The 19,030-nt window shown below is 46.8% G+C and overlaps 1 protein-coding gene across 1 annotated transcript in view; it reads left to right on the forward strand.

Annotated features, from left to right (window-relative positions):
- Positions 1-10,157, forward strand: part of LOC147618051 (Peroxisomal membrane 22 kDa (Mpv17/PMP22) family protein) — a 44,605-nt gene extending 34,448 nt beyond the window's left edge. Inside the window, exons 3-5 of the mRNA XM_086775294.1 lie at positions 9,277-9,409; positions 9,607-9,646; positions 9,730-10,157. Of these exons, the coding sequence (XP_086631420.1) occupies positions 9,277-9,409; positions 9,607-9,646; positions 9,730-9,820 (264 nt within the window). The 3' untranslated portion in view covers positions 9,821-10,157. The remainder of the gene's footprint in view (positions 1-9,276; positions 9,410-9,606; positions 9,647-9,729) is intronic.
- Positions 10,158-19,030: the final 8,873 nt, after the last annotated feature.

Genomic DNA, 19,030 nt, shown 5'->3' on the forward strand with positions numbered 1-19,030 from the left:
CCCTGCATTGCCCGCCGCCAGCATTGTCCCCCGCCTTCTTTGACCCCCGCCGCCTGTCGTTTAGCCCCCCCGTCTACATCCGCTACTGCGCCCCCCCATTCCGCCTGCCTTCGCTGCTGCCCATAGCTTTGCTCGCCGCCCTCCTCTCCCTTACGCCCCCCCCCCCTTGTCTTCGCGCCCTCCTCCTCTCTGCAGGCGGCTTATCCCCCCCCCTTCGCCAGTTGTTTTTTTTCCGCCAGTTGGTTTTTTTCCGCCCATCCCTCTTGCGCGCAGCCCCCTGCCCTCCCCCCCCCCCCCCCCCTTTTTTTTTTAAGGTTTTATCTCTTTCGCCTTCCCCCCCCCCCTCCCTCCTTTTCTTGCTTCCGCCCCCTGGGGTTTTTGATTTCTTTTTTCGCTCCGTATTCCGCCTCTCTGTGTGCAACTCGTTTCCAGCAGGTTCCCGCCTTCGCCTCGCCTTCGCCGCAGCTTCAGACTCTGATGGAGGCTCCTCCCACCCCGCCTCAGAGGGACTCATCAGCAGCCCCCTCGCCCGCCCTTGAGGTCACCCCCATCAGGCTTTCTCTTTCGCCGGAAGAGGAAGCGAGCCTCACCGCAGAGGTGGAACGCCTCCAGGCTCATTCCACCATCTGCCGTATAGTCGGCACTCGCCCCAGCAGAGGGGAGATCAGGGATCTTCTTCAGGCTCGCCTTCTTGCAGATGTGGGCAAGATCCTGGATGTACAGCTCCTGGGCCAGGGCCATTATCAGATCGAGTTCGAGGCCGCCCAGAGCGTTGCCAAGGTCCTTGCCATGAGTCCTCTGGACATCAGGGGTGCTCGGGCTTTCTTCAGACCTTGGCAGCATGGATTTGACCCAGCAGCGGCGGAGCAGGGAGAGCGCCTCTTCCATATTACAGTTTGTTTCCCTGGTCTCCGCTTGGAGTATCTTCCGCTCCTCTCCAGGCTCGGAGCATTGGTGGGCTCGGTACTAGAGACGGGCCCCTCAGCAGCTTAAGTGGTGGCCAGAGCAGCTGGGCTACCTTCGGTCAAAGTGTTGGTGTCTGACATCTCCTCCCTTCCTAAGGTCATTCAGCTACCTAGGATAGGGGGGGGGTGGATAGATCAGAGAGTGGAGTTCTCGGGGCTCCCGAACCAGTGCTTCATTTGCAGGCAGGTCGGTCATCTGGCCAAGGCCTGCCCTCGCAGGAGACCTCGACCCTCACCACAGCAGCAGGCTACTGATGGCCCGCCCACAGATTCGGCTCGGCAGGCTGCCTTAGGGACGCCTGCTCAGGCCACAGAGACCTCGGAGTGGCAGCCTGGACAGGGGCGCCGCCGAGGGAGACAGCCACAGCAGCACGCCCAGAGACCGCTGCAGCAGCAGCCACAGTCTCAGTCTCACTGGGTTCCCGTGAGGAACAGCTTTGCTCCCCTTCAGGAGGAGACCCCTGCAGCGACCGAGGACCAGGAGATGCCAGCTCCCCCTCCTTCTCCCCCCCCACCCCCATCCCCTCCCACCGCCTCGCTTCCACCTTCGCCTCCTCCCGCCCCCGCTCCGGTTTCGGCAGCGGCTCCCTCTCCACCTCCTTCGCCTCCCCCTCCTCCCCCTCCGCCCGCCTCACCTTCCCGGGAGACCCTGGCAGTTCCCTGGCGCTCACCTGCAGTCCGGAGAGCGCTGAGCACTGACCTCGCTCGAGCATCACAGAGGAGACCTATGCCGATTAGGGCCTCACGGATTTCATCTATCCGCAGTTGGCTGAGTCGCCTTGGCATTAGACAGCGCTCAGAGGCCTTTGATTATTCCTTTACACGGCTTTTTGGAGCAGAGGGCCCCCATGAGCCAGCGCCCATTCGAGTCCATGTAGTGATACCTCCGGCCCGCGGGGAGGAGGCACTAGACTCAGCGGTGGCCTTCTCGTTCCCTCTATGTGGACCTTGTGATCGGGAGTGGACTCTAGAGCTCGCTCTCAGCACTTTGAAGACTCAGGCAGTTGAGTTTTCTCACCACATGAGCGATCTGGAGGTGACAGATGTGATAGGCCGACTTTGGGAGTTGGCTCATTTTTTCTTGGATCCCGGGAGTGTGGATACCTCAGGGATTCGGCATTTGGTCGTGCGCATAGTGGCAGACTTGGCACGCGACCCTGGATACGTGAGTAAGGCATCCATGAGGATCATCCCATGGAATGTACAGGGCCTTGGCGGAGCACACTTTATACGCTATCGAGGTTGCTTGAGGCAGGAGCTTCAGAGATGCCTGGTTGGTGGCAGCATTGACATTTTGATGATGCAGGAGCACCACTTGGGTGAGAGCAGGATCCGGAGATATGGTTCGGTGATGCCTGGTAGATGGGACACTTTTTGGTCTGCAGGGTTTGGTCCTTTGGGTGGACAGGGAGGAGTATGCATGGTTATTGCAGATGTATGGCGGCAGGCCATTGTGGATCGAGGGATCATTGTGCCTGGTAGAGCACAGTATGTCATTCTGAGGATGCATGATGAGCTATTGGGTGTGCTCAACATCTATGCGCCCAATCATGCTAGTGCCAGAGCAGAGTTCTGGACTCAGGTTACAGATGCATTGCCAGAGGCCGCACATTGGTGTGTTGGGGGAGACTTCAACATGCTTGAGGACCCGGCAGATAGGGTGGGAGGCAGTCATGTTACAGTGCACGGCACGGAGCTTGCAGCTTGGGACCGGTTTTGCATGTCACTGAGGATCACTGATGCATGGCAGCATGGGGCTTTCTCTTGGTCTCAGGACAGTCTTAGTTTCTCTCGGTCGGATCGCCGGCAGGGAGGGACTAATCTATCACGGATTGATCGCTTTTATGTGGGCGATTGGTTAGGGGAGCGAGGGGGCTCCGTCGGCATTCTCGCTGGCACCTCATTTTCAGATCATGCGCCAGTTATATTGACATTGGAGGAGGGGACACGGGAGCCCAGCTTGCAGTTGAGGATCCCAGAGAGGGTACTTGCAGATCCCAGTCTCGCTGAGGATATTGAGAGGATCTGGCATGATAGTCAGTGCTCTGACCAGGATGCAGCGAGCCAGTGTGCCCAGGGACTCACTGATCTTAGCTCTTTTCTGCACGCTGCAGCTTTGACACGACTGGGAGAGATTCGCGAGCGGGAGCAACGGCTGAGACGCAGCCTTGCTTCGCTACAGCGCCTTCAGGAGCAGCAGCCTGCATGTGAGTGGGTGGCGTCCCAGTTGAGCCAGGCACGCCAGGAGGTTAGAGAGGTAGAGGAGCAGAGACATGAGTTTTACTATCGTCGTCAGGCCTCTCAGTGGACGCAGCTTGGTGATAGAGTGACTGGGGAGTTTTTTGAGATCACTGGACCCCGGCATGCGCGAGCAGGAGTCCGCCAGCTTGGTAGACCGGATGGATCGGTAGCTACTGAGCTCGGGGAGATCAGAGCCATTGCCACTGCTTTTTATAGTGACGTGCTTTCAGCGGAGCCAGCCACTGAGGATCGAGATGTTTGCAGACAGACTGTGTGGGCCCATGTGCAGAGGAGGGTCACAGACCATATGCGTACAGTTCTAGGTGCGCCTCTGTCAGAGATTGAGCTTGCCGAGGCCTTGAGGGTCCTGCCGCGACATAGTTGCCCAGGGGAGGACGGACTGACGCCGGCCTTTTTTATGCGCTATTGGGACCTTTTGGGGCCAGGCCTCCGCAGGGGCTTTCAGCATGTTTTGGACACTGGGGTGATGCCGTAGAGCTTTTCAGAGGACTTGATCTATGTTATCCCCAAGGGAGGGAGTATCAGATGACATTCGGCATTGGAGGCCTATTACGATCCTCGATACTGTCTACAAGGTCTTAGCAAAGGCCTTGAGTTTGAGGATCCAGCCCTTCCTGGGGGAGTTGATTCATGCTACTCAGACAGGATTTATCAAGGAGCGCAGTATCCTTGACAACATCTTTACTTTCTGGGAGGCGACGGCCCGAGCTAGATTTCTTGGCGAGGAGTTGGTCGTGATGCTTCTCGATTTTGAGAAGGCATACGATAGAGTTGATTGGGGATTCTTAGAGGGCACTATGCTTCGCCTGGGCTTTGATGAGCCAGGATGGATCAGAGGGGTGGCAGCTTTGTATTCCACAGCTCGCAGCCAGGTGCTGATTGCAGGAGGACGGGGGCCGAGTTTTGAGCTGACCAGATCAGTCCGTCAGGGGTGTCCTCTCGCCCCTTTCCTTTTTCTCTTCTTTGCGGAGGCTATGAGTATGTATTTGACGGCAGAGGAGGTTGGTTTGAGAGGACTTCAGCTCCCAGTCCGGGGGGAGGATTTGCTTGATGCTGAGTTTGCAGACGACACGGGCTTATTTTTGCATGGCCAAGAGGGCAATCTTATTCGGGCTGAGCAGTCGCTCCAGGTTTTTAGTGCAGCTTCGGGAGCATTGATCAATTGGCGCAAGACAGTGGCCTTTTGGATCAGTAGTGCTCCCACTCTGGCATGGAGCCCGGACCCCGGTTTTAGATGGATTCCTCCAGGCACAGCAGTGCGGTATTTGGGATGCCAGATTGGCCTCGATTTGTCACCTGAGCAGCAGATTGCCCCGCTTCTTCTGAGCATTCGGAAGAAGCTATTGTATTGGAGTACAGCTCGACTATCCTTGGCTGGGAGGGTGGTGGTGGCAAATCAGGTGCTGTTAGCGACCATGTGGTACATTACGTCTTGCTGGATTTTCTCGAGCTCTTGCATCAGCCAGGTACAGAGGTTGATCAGGAACTTTCTGTGGTCTGGGCGGGACAGTCAGCCAGCTCGGGCAAAGGTTGCATGGGCAGTTATTTCACTTCCGCTGGCTCAGGGCGGTTTGGGCATTATAGATCCAGTCGATCAGAGTAGAGCCTTATTGGGGAAGCTTATTGTTCGGGGGTTACTTCCAGGCGCTGAGCCTTGGAAAGAGCTCCTCTTGCAGCGACTGCAGGGGGTACTTGGGCACCAGAGATTCGTTGGATCTTCATAGAGATGAGGAGGACAGGCCTCAGTAGAGGATGGGAGGACAGATTTGCTTTGAGTATCCTGAGAGCTTGGGAGCTGCTGAGACCGGGGCTCTCTCAGCGGCCTCCTTCTTGTGTTGAGGAGCGGGCCAGGCAGCCGCTCATCTGGAGCCCAGCGGTTCGTACGGAGCAGGGTCATATGCTGGGTTCTCGGCCTCGTCTAGCCTGGGGACCTTTAGCGGCAGGCCCAGCTCGTAGTTTTGGAGACTGGCAGGCTTTCTGCAGTCTACCAGAGGAGATCCAGGTGGAGAGGCTGAGTCACTTTAGAGGGGGGTTGATTATGAGGGATGATATTCAGGAGGCACTTACAGAGGAGTGGTTCACACCTCTCGAGCCAGTGGCCCCACGGTGGATGGGAGCCTTTACGCAGTTGGAGATTCTGATTGCTGTCAGAGCTAGCACTGAGGATGGCAGATGCCTCTACTATGAGATTCAGGATGAGGGCAGACTCCAGAGAGTGGAGGTGGAGTCGCCTTTGGTTGCAGAGTGCACCTTCCAGAGGATTCGGGTAGTGGCTGCCGCTTCTCGGAAGTGGCATATTGACCCCGACCCTGTTGATGTGCTCCCGGATTGGCGCATATGGGCATATGCAGCGCGCCTCTTGGCCCGGCTACAGTGGGACCCCGGGGAGTACGAGTGGCATGATCCTTATGCATCCCTTGAGGCCACAGAGATCACCTTTTTCCAGTATACTGTTCGGCTGGGACGGCATATTTTGACGGCGAGGAGGACGGTTTCTCCAGCGGCAGCGGGGCATTGGCGATTGCAGGGACTCTCACAGGAGTTCCTGGAGGATTTCTGGGCTCGGCTCTGGGCTAGTCGGCAGGCCCGCAGGATCTCGGCTTTTCAGTGGCTGGTCGCCCACAGGGGCTCAGCAGTTGGCACTTGGCTTGTTTACAGCGGTCTTCCGGCGGCCTGCGTCCGATGCGGCCACCCTATGGAGACACAGAGACATTGCCTTTGGGACTGCCCTCAGGCACAGCAGATTTGGCTGCGGATACTGCGTATTCTGGCCCCCCTCTCTCCAGAGGGTATGTTTACGTGGGGTGCCGCTGCTTGGTCGACTTCGTCAGGGCCTGCTATGGGCTATGAGATGGAGCAGGGCAGTCAGGCCATCAGATTTACTAGGGGCCAGCCTCGCCTGGTTCCGGCACCGGATTTCTCGTCCGCCAGCTGGACACAGGAGAGGGATTTACGATGGGAGCTCCTCAGCAGCCTCACCATCTGGTTCACTTGGAGGGCCCGGTGCTTTACGGCCTTTGAGGGGAGATTAGAGCCACCAGCAGAGACTGTTCGGGGGATTTGGCAGGAGTTGATCCACACCCTGCGAGGATAGTACGACCGCATCCGATGAGGCGATCTTACGGCGCCAGGCCTTTCACACCACTTGGCGCAGTGGCCCGTTCTACACCTTACACACGGGATCCCCCCGTTGGCACTACAGGCCACCTGTTTGGCTCTTTCCCCCCCCCCTATTGTATGATTTAGCCGCTCAGTTTTTTATACTGATGCTTGTATTTTGCAGCACCTAGGGAGAGTTTCCTGGGCTGCCATGATGTATTCACTGCTCTTCTCTCTCTTAGGAGCAGGAGAGATCTTTTGTAGCCCTTCGGGCGTTTTTATATAACTAATGAAAGGATCTTTTCTCGGAAAAAAAAAAAAGTTTTATAGAAGTGGGGAGCTAAAAAGCCCACTTAATTCATAATTCAATGCTCTTTTTTGTAAAAGTGGCTTGTTCTAAGTTACAGTAGGGTTTGTTGCTTTAACTTAGAGTAGGTCTTGTTTAGTCTTTTCTTTCTTGCTCTAGCTTAATATAGACTTAGTTTGGTTCTTTCCTATGTTTTGTAATTGTTTGTTGTTATACCTTAGAGCAGACTTTGAGTGCTAGTCTCTATCATGGCTAAGTATGCCCATCACCTCCGGAGAGTGATAGAAACTCAGTTCGTTGGTTTTATAAAGCATGTTCTTTTGGACTAACCTTATACAAACCTGCACCTACTCTTGGGCACTGATGACGTGAGTAGGGATGTCATAGCTTATTGTCCACGCTATGCATGATAGAGTTGATGAACCTACACTTCATGTTCGGACAGACATTGGAGTTAATGGTTGCACTGTTGAGTCGAAGTCTTTTTTAAAGTTTAGCTTAATGTTTGGTTCTAGCTCTTAGTGCTTTAGGTCTAGAGTTTATAGTTCTCTGTTTTGCTATTTTGTTTTTTTGTTTTTGTTTTGTTTTGTTTTTTTTTTGGTTTGTTTGTTTTTGTTTTTGTTTTTGGGTTTTTTTTTGTTAATGTTTTAATTAAAAGTCTTCGTTTGATATTATCTTTTGATTTCCTCTTCTTAGTAGCTAGGTTTGTTTGTTTATTTATTTTTCATCTTTCAAATGCTTTGTTTTTGTCTTTGTCCTTCTTCGCTATTATTTCTTTCTCAAATCTCTCAATTCGTAAGTTCAGATTTTTTTGACCTTATGAAGGTATATATATATCTAAACATATTGCAGCATAAGGTGCATAGAAGGATTCCGTGCATGCAACCACCACTAATTTGTTTGAGGCAGCGCGAATAGGATGACAAGGAATGTTGAAGAGTATGGATTGTTGATGAAGTAGTCTTTGGATGAGTGAGCAATGAGATCGATGAGATGGCCAAAACTGACCAAGCACTAGGTTCAAGTGCAAGAAGCATAAAAAGTCTAGCATCCTTATCATCTACAAACTGTGACATGATGAAACCAGCCTCTTTTGTTATGAAAACAGCAGGTATGTCAATGCCAAATCCAATCCTAGACATTATGACCAAGTCATGGCCATCCTCGTTGTTATAGACGATTGCAGCTGCATAGCCTGCAGCTTGGGCATGCTGCACCTTTGTCACAAATGTGCAATAACCATGTTCTATGAGAAGAAAAGCAGGAAGATTGGTTTGTTTGGCATCAGCCGCCTTGAAGAGGTTCCACGTCAGGGAAGGCCATGGAATCGTTGGAGGGAGTTATGAGGAGGAGCATGGCATTGACATGGTATCAGCCAACACGCTGTATGCCACAGATGGTAGCGATCAGCGAGTTGTTGTGTTGGCTCAGCTATACATCAAGCATGAGGCGATGGCTGGGGTTGTATTACACAGCCATGGGCTAGCGGTGGAAAAGAGTAAGGTGGGACTCAAGGGCTAGAAGCACCGTGGCCTTGACACACGGCCTTGGCACACAACTCGAGGCGTAGCGCGGACAGTGAAGAAATGTGCTAAGGAGTTCGCAGGCAAATGGAAGCGCTTGCAAAAATTGCCAAGAAAAGCCAACAAGATGTAGCAGTGTGGGTAGTAGGCAAGTGATGGGCTGGCATGTGCTTTAAAATAGAAATAGAAGGCTCCAAAAATTGCTGAGTGGAAATGGGTTGGCGGGTAGCTAGAAAGCTCCAAAATAGAAGTCTTAAGGTTTAAATAAGGACCTATGCTCTTGATACCATGTTAAAATTAAGGGGGAAAGAAAAGTGAGCCATTCATAATGAAAATAGACTTGATTGCATTATTACAAACGATCTTGTACATAGTGCTTATATAGCCATGAGAGGTACACTCAATGTGACTGGATACATTTTTGGGATGACATCACTGGTTATGGCATTTGGTGGTGGATTACATCTTTGATCTAGACTAAAAGATATACTATGCAAAATAATTAAAAAGGCTAGGGACTACAAGTTAGGCTTATTGCCAACATTTCCATAGGTCGTTGCTCTCCCACGTGCTGCTTTGAATGAAAACGCGCCATTGCCCAAAACAAAACTTTCAACACCACTTTGTCAAGGTCGCATGACACTGGGCGTTTGGCTGCCCGTTTTTGCTGCTGCGTTTAAAGCTCTCTGTCCGCCCCTTGAAGTCCTTGCTTGGGTGCTTATGCTGCCCCTATAAATGGGCTGCGCTTTGTTTCTACAGGCCCTCTTGATGATGGTGATGATTCTTCTAATGGAAGGGTCTTGGGAAAGAAAAGAATTCTTCAATTCAGTATAAATTTGTTAACATTGTGACTTGCTCCAAACATTGAGACATTAGAACACGAAATTGGCAAAGACAGGAGACAAAGAACGCATGCACCAAACACGTTTTGAACGCGGTTTTTACAATCAAATTGGTTTTAAGTTTTGAGATAGTATGGTTTCATTATGTTGTGATGCCTACATATCATGTTTGTGTATGTCCAAACTGAGGGCTGCATGAAGCTAACTTGTCCTGTGGACTGTCAAGCAATAAGATAATGTCCATGCTGACAAACAATGGGGTGATGGCTGTTTATCAGGTAGCTCTCAATCAAGTTGTGCTAGGTCCATTTGTGATTGCGGTTGTCTTTGCTTGGAATAGCCTATGGCAAGGAAAATTGGATAAGCTTCCAGCTCTGTATTCTGATCATGCAGTTTCAACTCTGGTCGACGGTATGTCTCAACTTTGATGCTTGATTTCTGCCAGCTGCATATAGTTTAAAAAATTCAAATGGGTGTGTAACCTGGTGATAAAAGAACCTGGATTTAATGTTCGCTGGCTTACACTTGCACCACACACACTGTTTGTAATTATATTTCAAATTCTTTTTTGTCAAGCTTACTGAAAGATTGCACATGTTTCCATGCAGGTTGGAAGTTTTGGATTCCTGCGAGTGTTCTCAATTTTGGGTAAGTAAACCAAGTTACTGGCATCCCTAATCAAAGTACCACCTTTCGAAAGACACTGACTTATGGGGCTGGATTCTTTGCAGGCTTGTTCCTTTGCAAGCAAGGGTGGCTTTTATGTCATCTTGCGCCATCTTTTGGAACTTTTACCTTTCAACTACTATGGGCAAAACCTGAATGCTCCTTTAGTAAAGCTCAAACCTGAGGTACATGGTAAGTACTACGGGGGAGTAAATTTGTGAGCAGCTTACCTAGCAACCCTCAGGAGGGTTGATCGGAGCCGCTTGAAGTCTAAAACAGCCAAGGCTACCACATAAAACAGTAGTCTCATTCTCTTGTTGCAAGACATTGGCACAGTTGCTCAGTAGTGGGGTATGAGGATGCAGGGAAATTCATGAGGCATTGGTCATGGTGCTTAGCCAAATTTTCTTGAATTCTCAAAATAAATATTTCACTTGTGTGTTACTTTTGAATATCCTCGGTGCTAATGCTTACAAGGAGCTATTTACTTTCACCTTTTCCGAAGCTGGTTATTCCAGCGATTCCATGATGGATCCTTAAGAAAGCTCTCCACACTAAAGAATTGCTATGCACTGACGCGGATCATGCAGAAGAGGATTTGCAGGTCTCTTATTAGGTATCCTCTCTTGAGGATGGACGTGGGTCCAGCCTTGCATGTGGTACCACTTGGTCAGGGAAACCATCACAAGAGTGAACACCTGGATGGGGGTATGGATTGGGCAGAGTGCTCAGCTGCCACAGGAGACAGGTGGGCATGTGAGTGCGTGCCTCAACAAGGTGCTCCCCACGTGCATACTTTACCTGTGAAGTATGCGTGAGGGGGTTATTCATTTGTTTGCCAATGCAAAGGAAGCATGAGGGGATTGTTCATTTGGCACGCTGTAAACGCCTTTTTTTTCTTCCAAGGACGGGATTTGGCTGGGCATGTGGATACTCACATAGTGCACCCCTTTATTTTTCGAAGCATAGGGGGGTGGGGTACTTGACGTCTCAACAAGGTGGAGCCCTCAAGCATGCCTATGCACCCATGGAAGTTGAAAATACTCTTTTTATTTCAAACTTTTAAGGGTTGCCATTGGCATATAATGCCTCAACAATTTGCACCCCCTAGGCATATTTTGTTAGCAAATGCCTGAGGGGATTGTTCACTTGATGGACAGTGCAACCATGCAAGCATTTGGGACTGGGATCTTCACTACCCAAGCACGCATGAATGCTAAAAAATTAAATTTGATGACGATATTATTTGATTGGTAGGTTAAGGGCGCTTCCTTAGGCACGTGGGTGCCTCAACAAGATGTAGCCCTCAAGCATGGAGAATTATGCTCGAGGGAAATGGCCATTCTTTTGCCCATGCATCCATGCATGCTCAGCATATCTTGTGTTTGCAACATGGGGATGGGGGACTTATGTACCCATGCATGCTCAATAAATCAATTTACAATGTGTCCCTAGGCATACTTTGGCTAGGAAAAATGTACAGGGAAAGTGAACAACTGCAAGGTTTATGAAATTGCCTGGGATATATGGCTGCGAGAACTGGTCACAATGACCTTGGATTTCTTTGTTTTGTCTGCAAATATGTGAAGAGTTGCTGCCCGGGCATGTTGGAAGGGTTTAAATCTGTGTCTAGGACTTATATCGTTGTTTGTAAATTTTTTTAATGTAGCTATTGACAAATTTACAAGCACTTGCTACATCAGAAATGTCAGTTACAACATGCTCCTATGATTTTTCTATTGCCTTTTGACTCTCGTGGCATTCCAAATGGCCTGGTTGATCTTTAATACATCTTTTTGAAGTTTCTCTCTTTAAGCATAGATTTTTGCTCCCCATTTTGTAGAAGGAATAAAAACACAATACATTAACATGTTGGGGTCTTCCTTGAGAAATTCAAAGATAAAAAAATCAGTAACATTGTGGCAATTGAATGTCACAACAGCGGTGGTTTTGGGATCCTAGAAAGCTCAACCGTCCAGACAAGGCACGAGCGGGGTTTAGGGGAGCTAATATGATCGGTAGTGAACTCAAGGGTAATATTGTTATCAGAGCTGTCGAATTTCTTCCTTCGCAGCGTTAGCTAAGCCACCACACGCTCGTCGGCGAGTGTTTTTGTAGTATCACAGATGGAGCAACCACCACACAGTCGTCGTCGTCAGTGTTTCTGCAACACCACAGATGGAGCAGCCAGCAGCGTTTCTTTAGCCCACACAACCTTGGGTAGCAGTAGAACAAGATTGAGTGTGACTTCAGCACAGTTTGAAGCTATCACCTCGTCGTCGTTCCGCTCAGTCGTTGACGTCGTCACCTCGTTGCCCGTTTCGCTTGGTCGTCGACGATGTGCAGAGTTCATAGTTTTCTTTTTTAAAATCAAATTCTTCAAGTCTTTCAAAGCTTTAAACCTTTGGAACTTAGAGGCTGTTCATGCGGTGGAGCCTGGGGGTTCTTCTTATGAAGATTTGAAGGTGCTTTTCAACATCGACTTTCAAACTCCAGCATCGCATCAACAACTTCACTTTGAGCTAATACTTATGATTTCCAAGAGCTTGGACTTGAGGTTGGTTCTTATGTTCATTCTCTTGCATCACATATATAGGGTCCATATGGAGTCTAATAACCCTAATGAGTCTGGAAGTGGTGGTTCCAGTCGTTTGTCAAACACGGGGAGGCAGTGGTCGATCCCGATGTCACAATGACAGACGATTACCTTCTTGATGATCATTTGGTCAGTACTAAACAGTTTAAGGCTCTAGAGTCCCGTACTTTGGACATTGAGGCCAAGTATGATAAAGAATAATATGCAAGCTTCTACCACCTTAAGTGCGTAAGTGGGAGGGATGCTAGTAGCTCCCGCCAAATGGTAACATGAATGTCTGTACGTCTCAACCTAGAGATGCTGATGCCATTCTAAAAGACCAGAAACCTTTGACTTTTAGTGGGGAGGAGAAGAAACGCAATAAGGATGCGGTTAACACCTTTTCACAAAAGTAGTAGGATTTGCATTGATTGCGTCAAACTCCAAAGGAGATAAGTGTGCGCTTGAAGCGAGCTTACCTCTAGGAGGTAAAGTATATAAGTGGTGGATGAGCTTGGAATCGAGAACTCGGCCTACTACGTGGGTTGAATTTGAAAGTGAGTTCATGAAAGAAATTTTGCCTAAGAATGAGATGGATCGTAATTGGGAAGCATGGGACAATTGTGAGATGAGGAATGTCACTGTAGCATTATATGGTAGTGATGTGTGTGAACACACTTAGGACTGTCGGGGCACTTTTTACCTCACTAGGAGGTTTTTTTCCTGTGCGTATGTACACTCTCTTATCTACTCATTTTGGAGTGTATACTTATCTTTTGTATCTGGCACACATTTGTTGATTCTAATCTAGTAAGTTTGTGTGCTCTCAAGCTTCTCTACCTTGTGTGTGTGCATTGTTGCAACCCTAACCCTAATTCCAACAATTGGTATCATAGTTAGCTTCCTGGACACTTGATCTAGTAGTCTGCCTGCCTCCTCATGACCTTGTTTTTCTATCTCTGATTGAGATACCTTCTTAGGAGAAGAAGGTATATATTGTAGTGTGTTGTATACGAAGTATACATAAATTTTCAGGGTCCATGGTGTGATTCGGGCGCGTTTTGGGCACCGCAAGTTTCTGTAAACGTTCTGGAGAGGTGTCATTTTGGATTGGTGCTGCTCGATTTTGGGTGTTTAGGATATGTAGCGGGAAAGATTTGGTGTGTGATAACATCTATAGTGTCTTCAACAACATGGACCATCATACTTTCGCTAGTAAAACTCTATTCTCTACTTTGTGTTATTTTTCATACACGTTGCAGGTGATTTAGTTAGTTGGCATCCATCCGGGGTTGTATTCAGTGAATACTGAGTACTTGCAGTGTGTTGAAAGATTTTGCATCTGGTAGACAGTCATGGTGGCTGGCAGTAGTAGTGACGTACTCAACATGTCTGTTGAGGAGGACAAACTTGATGGGACTAACTACCCATTGTGGTCCTATATGATGAGGCATATACTGGTTGGTAAAGGCCTTTGGAATGTGGTCAATGGTAGTGAAACTCGTCCTGTTTCACAACTACCAGTGCAACCAGGTGCTCTAGGTACATCTGACATAGAATCTAATACAAATGTGGCTCCTCCACATGCACCACCAGTACCTCCCACTGTTGCTTAAACAAGATGGGATGGAAGAGATGCACAGGCACATGCATTGCTTGCACTTTCTGTGAAGCGAAGCATTATTTCTCTTATTTGGTCATGTAAGACTTCAAAACAAGCATGGGATACACTTGCTGTATTATACCAAGTGCGTAATGAAGCACACGTTGCATATCTATGCAAACAATTGGAGTCTGAGCACATGAATGAGAGAGACTCAATGGATATCTTCTTGACCAAGATCAAAGATTTTAAGGAGCAGCTAGCTAGTGTGGATAAGATATATCCTGATACTACATTGGTGTCAACAGTTCCCAATGCATTGCTGGATTCTTATCAGAGTTTTGCCTCTACCCTTAGACTCATGATGAAGGGAAATCCAAATGTCCGTACATTTGATGAGTTGGTTTTAGTACTCTTGCACAAGAAGAGCAGTCTAGGCAAAATAGATCTGTTATGCGAGTTGGTGACCAAGCAGTCAGAAAGGCAAAGGTAAAGCTTCTTCGCATGGTGGGTATAAGCCAAAATCAGAATCCTCACGTAAGGATGTAGAGAAAGAAGGTGATAAGCCTAAAAAGAAGGACAAGTGTCACTATTGCAGGAAACCAGAGCACTACATAAATGAGTGCAAGAAAAGGCTAGAGAAGGAGAAAAAGAAAGAATCGGGCATGGCTGTGGTGGCTGATGCATATGCACCAAGTGCAGAGAAGAAGAAATTTGTAAGTTTTGCTCAAAATAATTGGGCATGGACTGTACATTGCAGTTATCACCCTTTTGTTCATGATCTATGCATGTCAGTGGGGTGGCAGAATCAGATGCTTGGTACTTTGAAGTGGTGCTAGTAAGCACATTACTTCACAAAAAAGTTGTTCCTATCTTTGGAATCTGTCCCAAGTGCAAGAACCGCCACATGTGCAAATGGTTTCTCATATCCTATCAAAGGAGTTAGTAGAGTTGTGCTCATTGCTGTCTGCAAATGGGGGCGCATTTACTCTTTCTAAAGTTTTATATGTGCCAGGCATTAAGAAGAACTTGCTCTCAGTTTTAATCTTAGCCTTGTCAAGCTTGATGGTGAAATTTGTGGATGACAGATTTATAGTTCAGGATAGAAATGATGGTTATTCTATCATTCCCTCAGGTACCTTGTTTCATGGTCTATACAAGATGGATGTATTTGAGAAGTTGCAACATGATGCTTGCTCACTCTCTACGACTCGTGCTATGAGTGATGCAAAATTATGGCATGCACGATTTGGCTATCTGAATTATGGTACTTTGTTACATCTTCAAAGGCATGATATGGTGTATGAGTTGCCAACTCTTGAGACCCTTGCTAGACATGTATGTGAGGGGTGTATTCTTGGTAAAATGCATCGGGCATCATTTCTAAAGGATGCGTTTGTGAGAGCTGTTAAGAAATTATAGCTTATACATAGTGATGTATGTGGTCCTATGAGGATACCATCTATTAGGGGATATCTCTACTTCATCACTTTTATTGATGAAGTAGAGATACATAGTGATGTATGTGGTCCTATGAGGATACCATCTATTAGGGGATATCTCTACTTCAACACTTTTATTGATGATTACTCCAGAGATAGCTGGATGTATTCATTAAAGCAGAAGTCAGAGGTTTTTATGTGCTTTAGGCACTTTGTATCCATGGCTGAAAATGCATGTGAATGTAAAGTTGGCACCCTTCTTTCAGATCAAAGGGGGGGGGGTGGTATATGTCCCAAGAATTTCATGCATATATGACTGAAAAAGGCACAAGACATCAATGTACAGTGCCATACACACCTCAGCAAAATAGTGTGGCTGAGAGGAAGAACAGGTCTCTCATGGAGAGGGCACAATATATGGTGAAAGCCCAAGATTTACCTCATGGTTTTTGGTTAGAGGCAACTATGTGCGCAAACTATGTGTTGAACAAATGCCCTACCAAGGCCTTGCAGTCTAAAACTCCTTATGAAGCTTGGCATGGCAGGAAGCCTTCTATGGCTCATTTGCGTGTTTTTGGTTGTCTTTCTTATGCTCTTGTGCCTGAGCAACAATGTAGTAAGCTTGATGAGATAAAGTAGTTAAATGTATATTTGTGGAATACAGTTCAGAAAGCCAGGGATATAGACTCTACCATCCGGTCTCAAAGCGGATTTTGGTAAGTAGAGATGTTGTTTTTGTTGAACACTCAGTTCAGCCTATGCTTTCATGCAAAAAACAGCAGAATGTATGCTCACAGGACATGTTCGATTCGCTCCTACCTTTGTTTAATGGAGGGCATCCATATGTAGAGAAAATTGAATGCTCAACCAAGTGCTGAAATTCAGCCTTTGCAAGTGCAAAATCAGCCTGCAAATCAGCTTTTTGATGAGGCAATTATTGAGGATATAGTGGATGAGGAGAGAGCAGCCATAAAGAATCTACGCGTATGCCAAAATGGCTTGTGATGACATTGAGGGATAGCAAGTTGGCACCTCTTTTACCTAGCAGAACTCGTGCAGGTTCTCATCATGCAGATTATTCTCATGTGGATCATGTTCTCATTTCTACTTTATGTAATGAGGAGGAACCTGTTTCCTTTGAGGAAGCATATGATGATAATCATTGGATGCATGCTATGAAGGATGAGTATAACTCTATACTCAAGAAAACTCTATACTCAAGAATGACACCTGGTATTTGACAGATGTACCTCATGGCAAGAAGGCCATTGGTACTAAGTGGGTTTACAAGTTAAAACGCAAAGCAGATGGTAGCATTGATCGCTACAAAGCAGACTTGCAAAGGTGTATGCCCAGCAAAAGGGCATTGATTATGATGAGACCTTTGCACCCACATCTCGTATGACTACCATTAGGTGTCTTATTGCTTTGGTAGCACATCATGGATGGAATGTACATTAGTTGGACATTAAGACTACATTCTTGAATGGTGATTTACATAAAGAGGTGTATGTATTGCAGCCTCCTGGTTTTGCTGTGAAAGGAGAAGAGTCTAAAGTATGCAAGTTGAAAAAGGCTCTTTATGGCCTTAAGCAGGCTCCTAGAGCATGGTATGAAAGATTCATGCATACTTGGTTGTAAATGATTTTTGTAATAGTCCAACAGTAGAGAGTACCCTCTATGTGAAGAGGAGTAAGGACACATTTTTGGTCATCGTTCTATATGTTGATGACATACTGCTCTCACAGGACCCAATATAGATCAGATTTCAACCTTTAAGGCTGATTTGCAGTCATTGTTTCAGATGTCAGATTTGGGAACCTTGCATTACTATTTGGGGATTCAGTTTATGCAGCGCAATAATGGCATTGTTATGCTGTAGTCTAAATATATACAAAAGCTATTCAAGAGGTTTAATCTTGAAGACTGTAAACCTATGGCTACACCTATGGAGACAAGTACTCGACTTAGTCTTCAAGATGCAGGAGACTCTTTTGATGCTATTTTGTATTAGGCATACTGTTGGATCCCTTCTTTATGTGTGCAACATGAGGCCTTTCGCTATTTACAGGGCACTTAGTATTTTGGATTATTTTATCCAAAGGGGGTGAGTCACAGCTGCATGCTTTCAGTGATTCAGATTGGGCTAGATGTTATGACACACGAGTGTCCACTAGTGGGTTTTGCTTTTGCCTTGGTGATTCATGTATATCATGGCTCAGTAAGAAGCAGCCTACAATGGTCACTTCCAGCTGTGAAGTTGAGTACATGGTAGCTTTTACAGCTACAGTTGAGTGTGTGTATCAGACATCTTATGGCTGATTTGGATGTTGGACAGTTGTCTCTAGCACTACGATTTTCACTGACAGCTAGAGCGCATTTTGAGAGGAACCCAGTGTTTCATGCTCGCACTAAGCACATTGAGGTGAATTACCACTATGTCAGGAAAAGACTCTCTGCAACAGAGATCAGCTTGGTCTATGGGCCTACACATGACATGGTAGATTTATTCATGAAGGCTTTTCCTCGTGAAAAGTTCGAAGCTTTTCGTAAAGCTTTGGGCTTACTGCCTTTTTAGGATTGATCGGCCATACCCTATACATTTTCACATCATCACTCTAGGGGGGATTTGTAGCATTATATGGTAGTGATGTGTGAACATACTTAGGACCGTCGGGGTACTTTTTCCCTCACTACTAGGAGGTTTTTTTTCCCATGTGTATGTACACCCTCTTATCTACTCATTTTGGGGTGTGTACTTATCTTTTGTATCTGGCACACATTTGTTGATTCTAATCTAGTGAGTTTGTGTGCTCTCAAGCTTCTCTATCTTGTGTGTGTGCATTGTTGCAACCTTAACCCTGATTCTAACAGCCACGTTGACTCAGTACATCTCCAATTATCAAGAAATCATTCTCAAGCTAAAAGAAATGGACAACTTTCAAAAGATTCGTGGATTTATTTGCGGCCTAGACTTGGACTATAAGAATCAAATTAAGCAAAAGGAGCCGAAAAATTTAGAAGAAGCAATTAAGTTTGCCTAGATTTTTGATGATACCGTCGAAAAGAAAAAGTGTGTGCAGACTGCACAATGGACACCTAATGTGTTCGAGGGTTCCAAGCATCAAGGCCAAAATAAGAGGAAGGAACCTAACCAAAAGAACGACTGCTCTAAGAAGCCTAAGGGACCACATAGATTTTTGAAGCATGAGGATTTTGAAAAATCTAAAAAAGAAAATTTATGTTTTCACTGCATGGGAAAAGGTCATAGCAAACTACAGCGTCTTAAACTTAAAAGAGAATGAGAAGAATCATGGGTGATCAAAGTAAAGAAAAGCAAGTGCACACTATTCAGTTACTCCCTCTCTAGAGACTTCTTGTGAGTTTAAATAGGTTCAAGTTTACCATGCCGATTCTACTCATGAGTGCTGTGTCACGTCATTGATGTGGGTGTCTACATTTGGACCACATGAGTTGGTTTGAATGTATGGTCACAAGGTACGTGTTATGATTGGTGATAGTGCCACACACACAATTTCTTGAACTATACTTTAGTCAAGAAATTAAAGTTGCCAGAAAGTTTGAGTGACCATAAGTACGTGGTTTCTTTGATTAACGATTATGATAAAGATGTATGGGATACAATAGTTCGTGGTTTCCCATTATTCACTCAAGGTCATGAGATGCAGTTGGATTTTCAGGTTATGCATCACTCGAGCTGATGTTATTTTAGGTCGAGAGTGATT

This window comes from Cibotium barometz, chromosome 35 (assembly GCF_041138505.1).
Source record: "Cibotium barometz isolate CiBa-2024 chromosome 35, ASM4113850v1, whole genome shotgun sequence".
In the NCBI taxonomy this organism is placed as follows: Eukaryota; Viridiplantae; Streptophyta; class Polypodiopsida; order Cyatheales; family Cibotiaceae; genus Cibotium; species Cibotium barometz.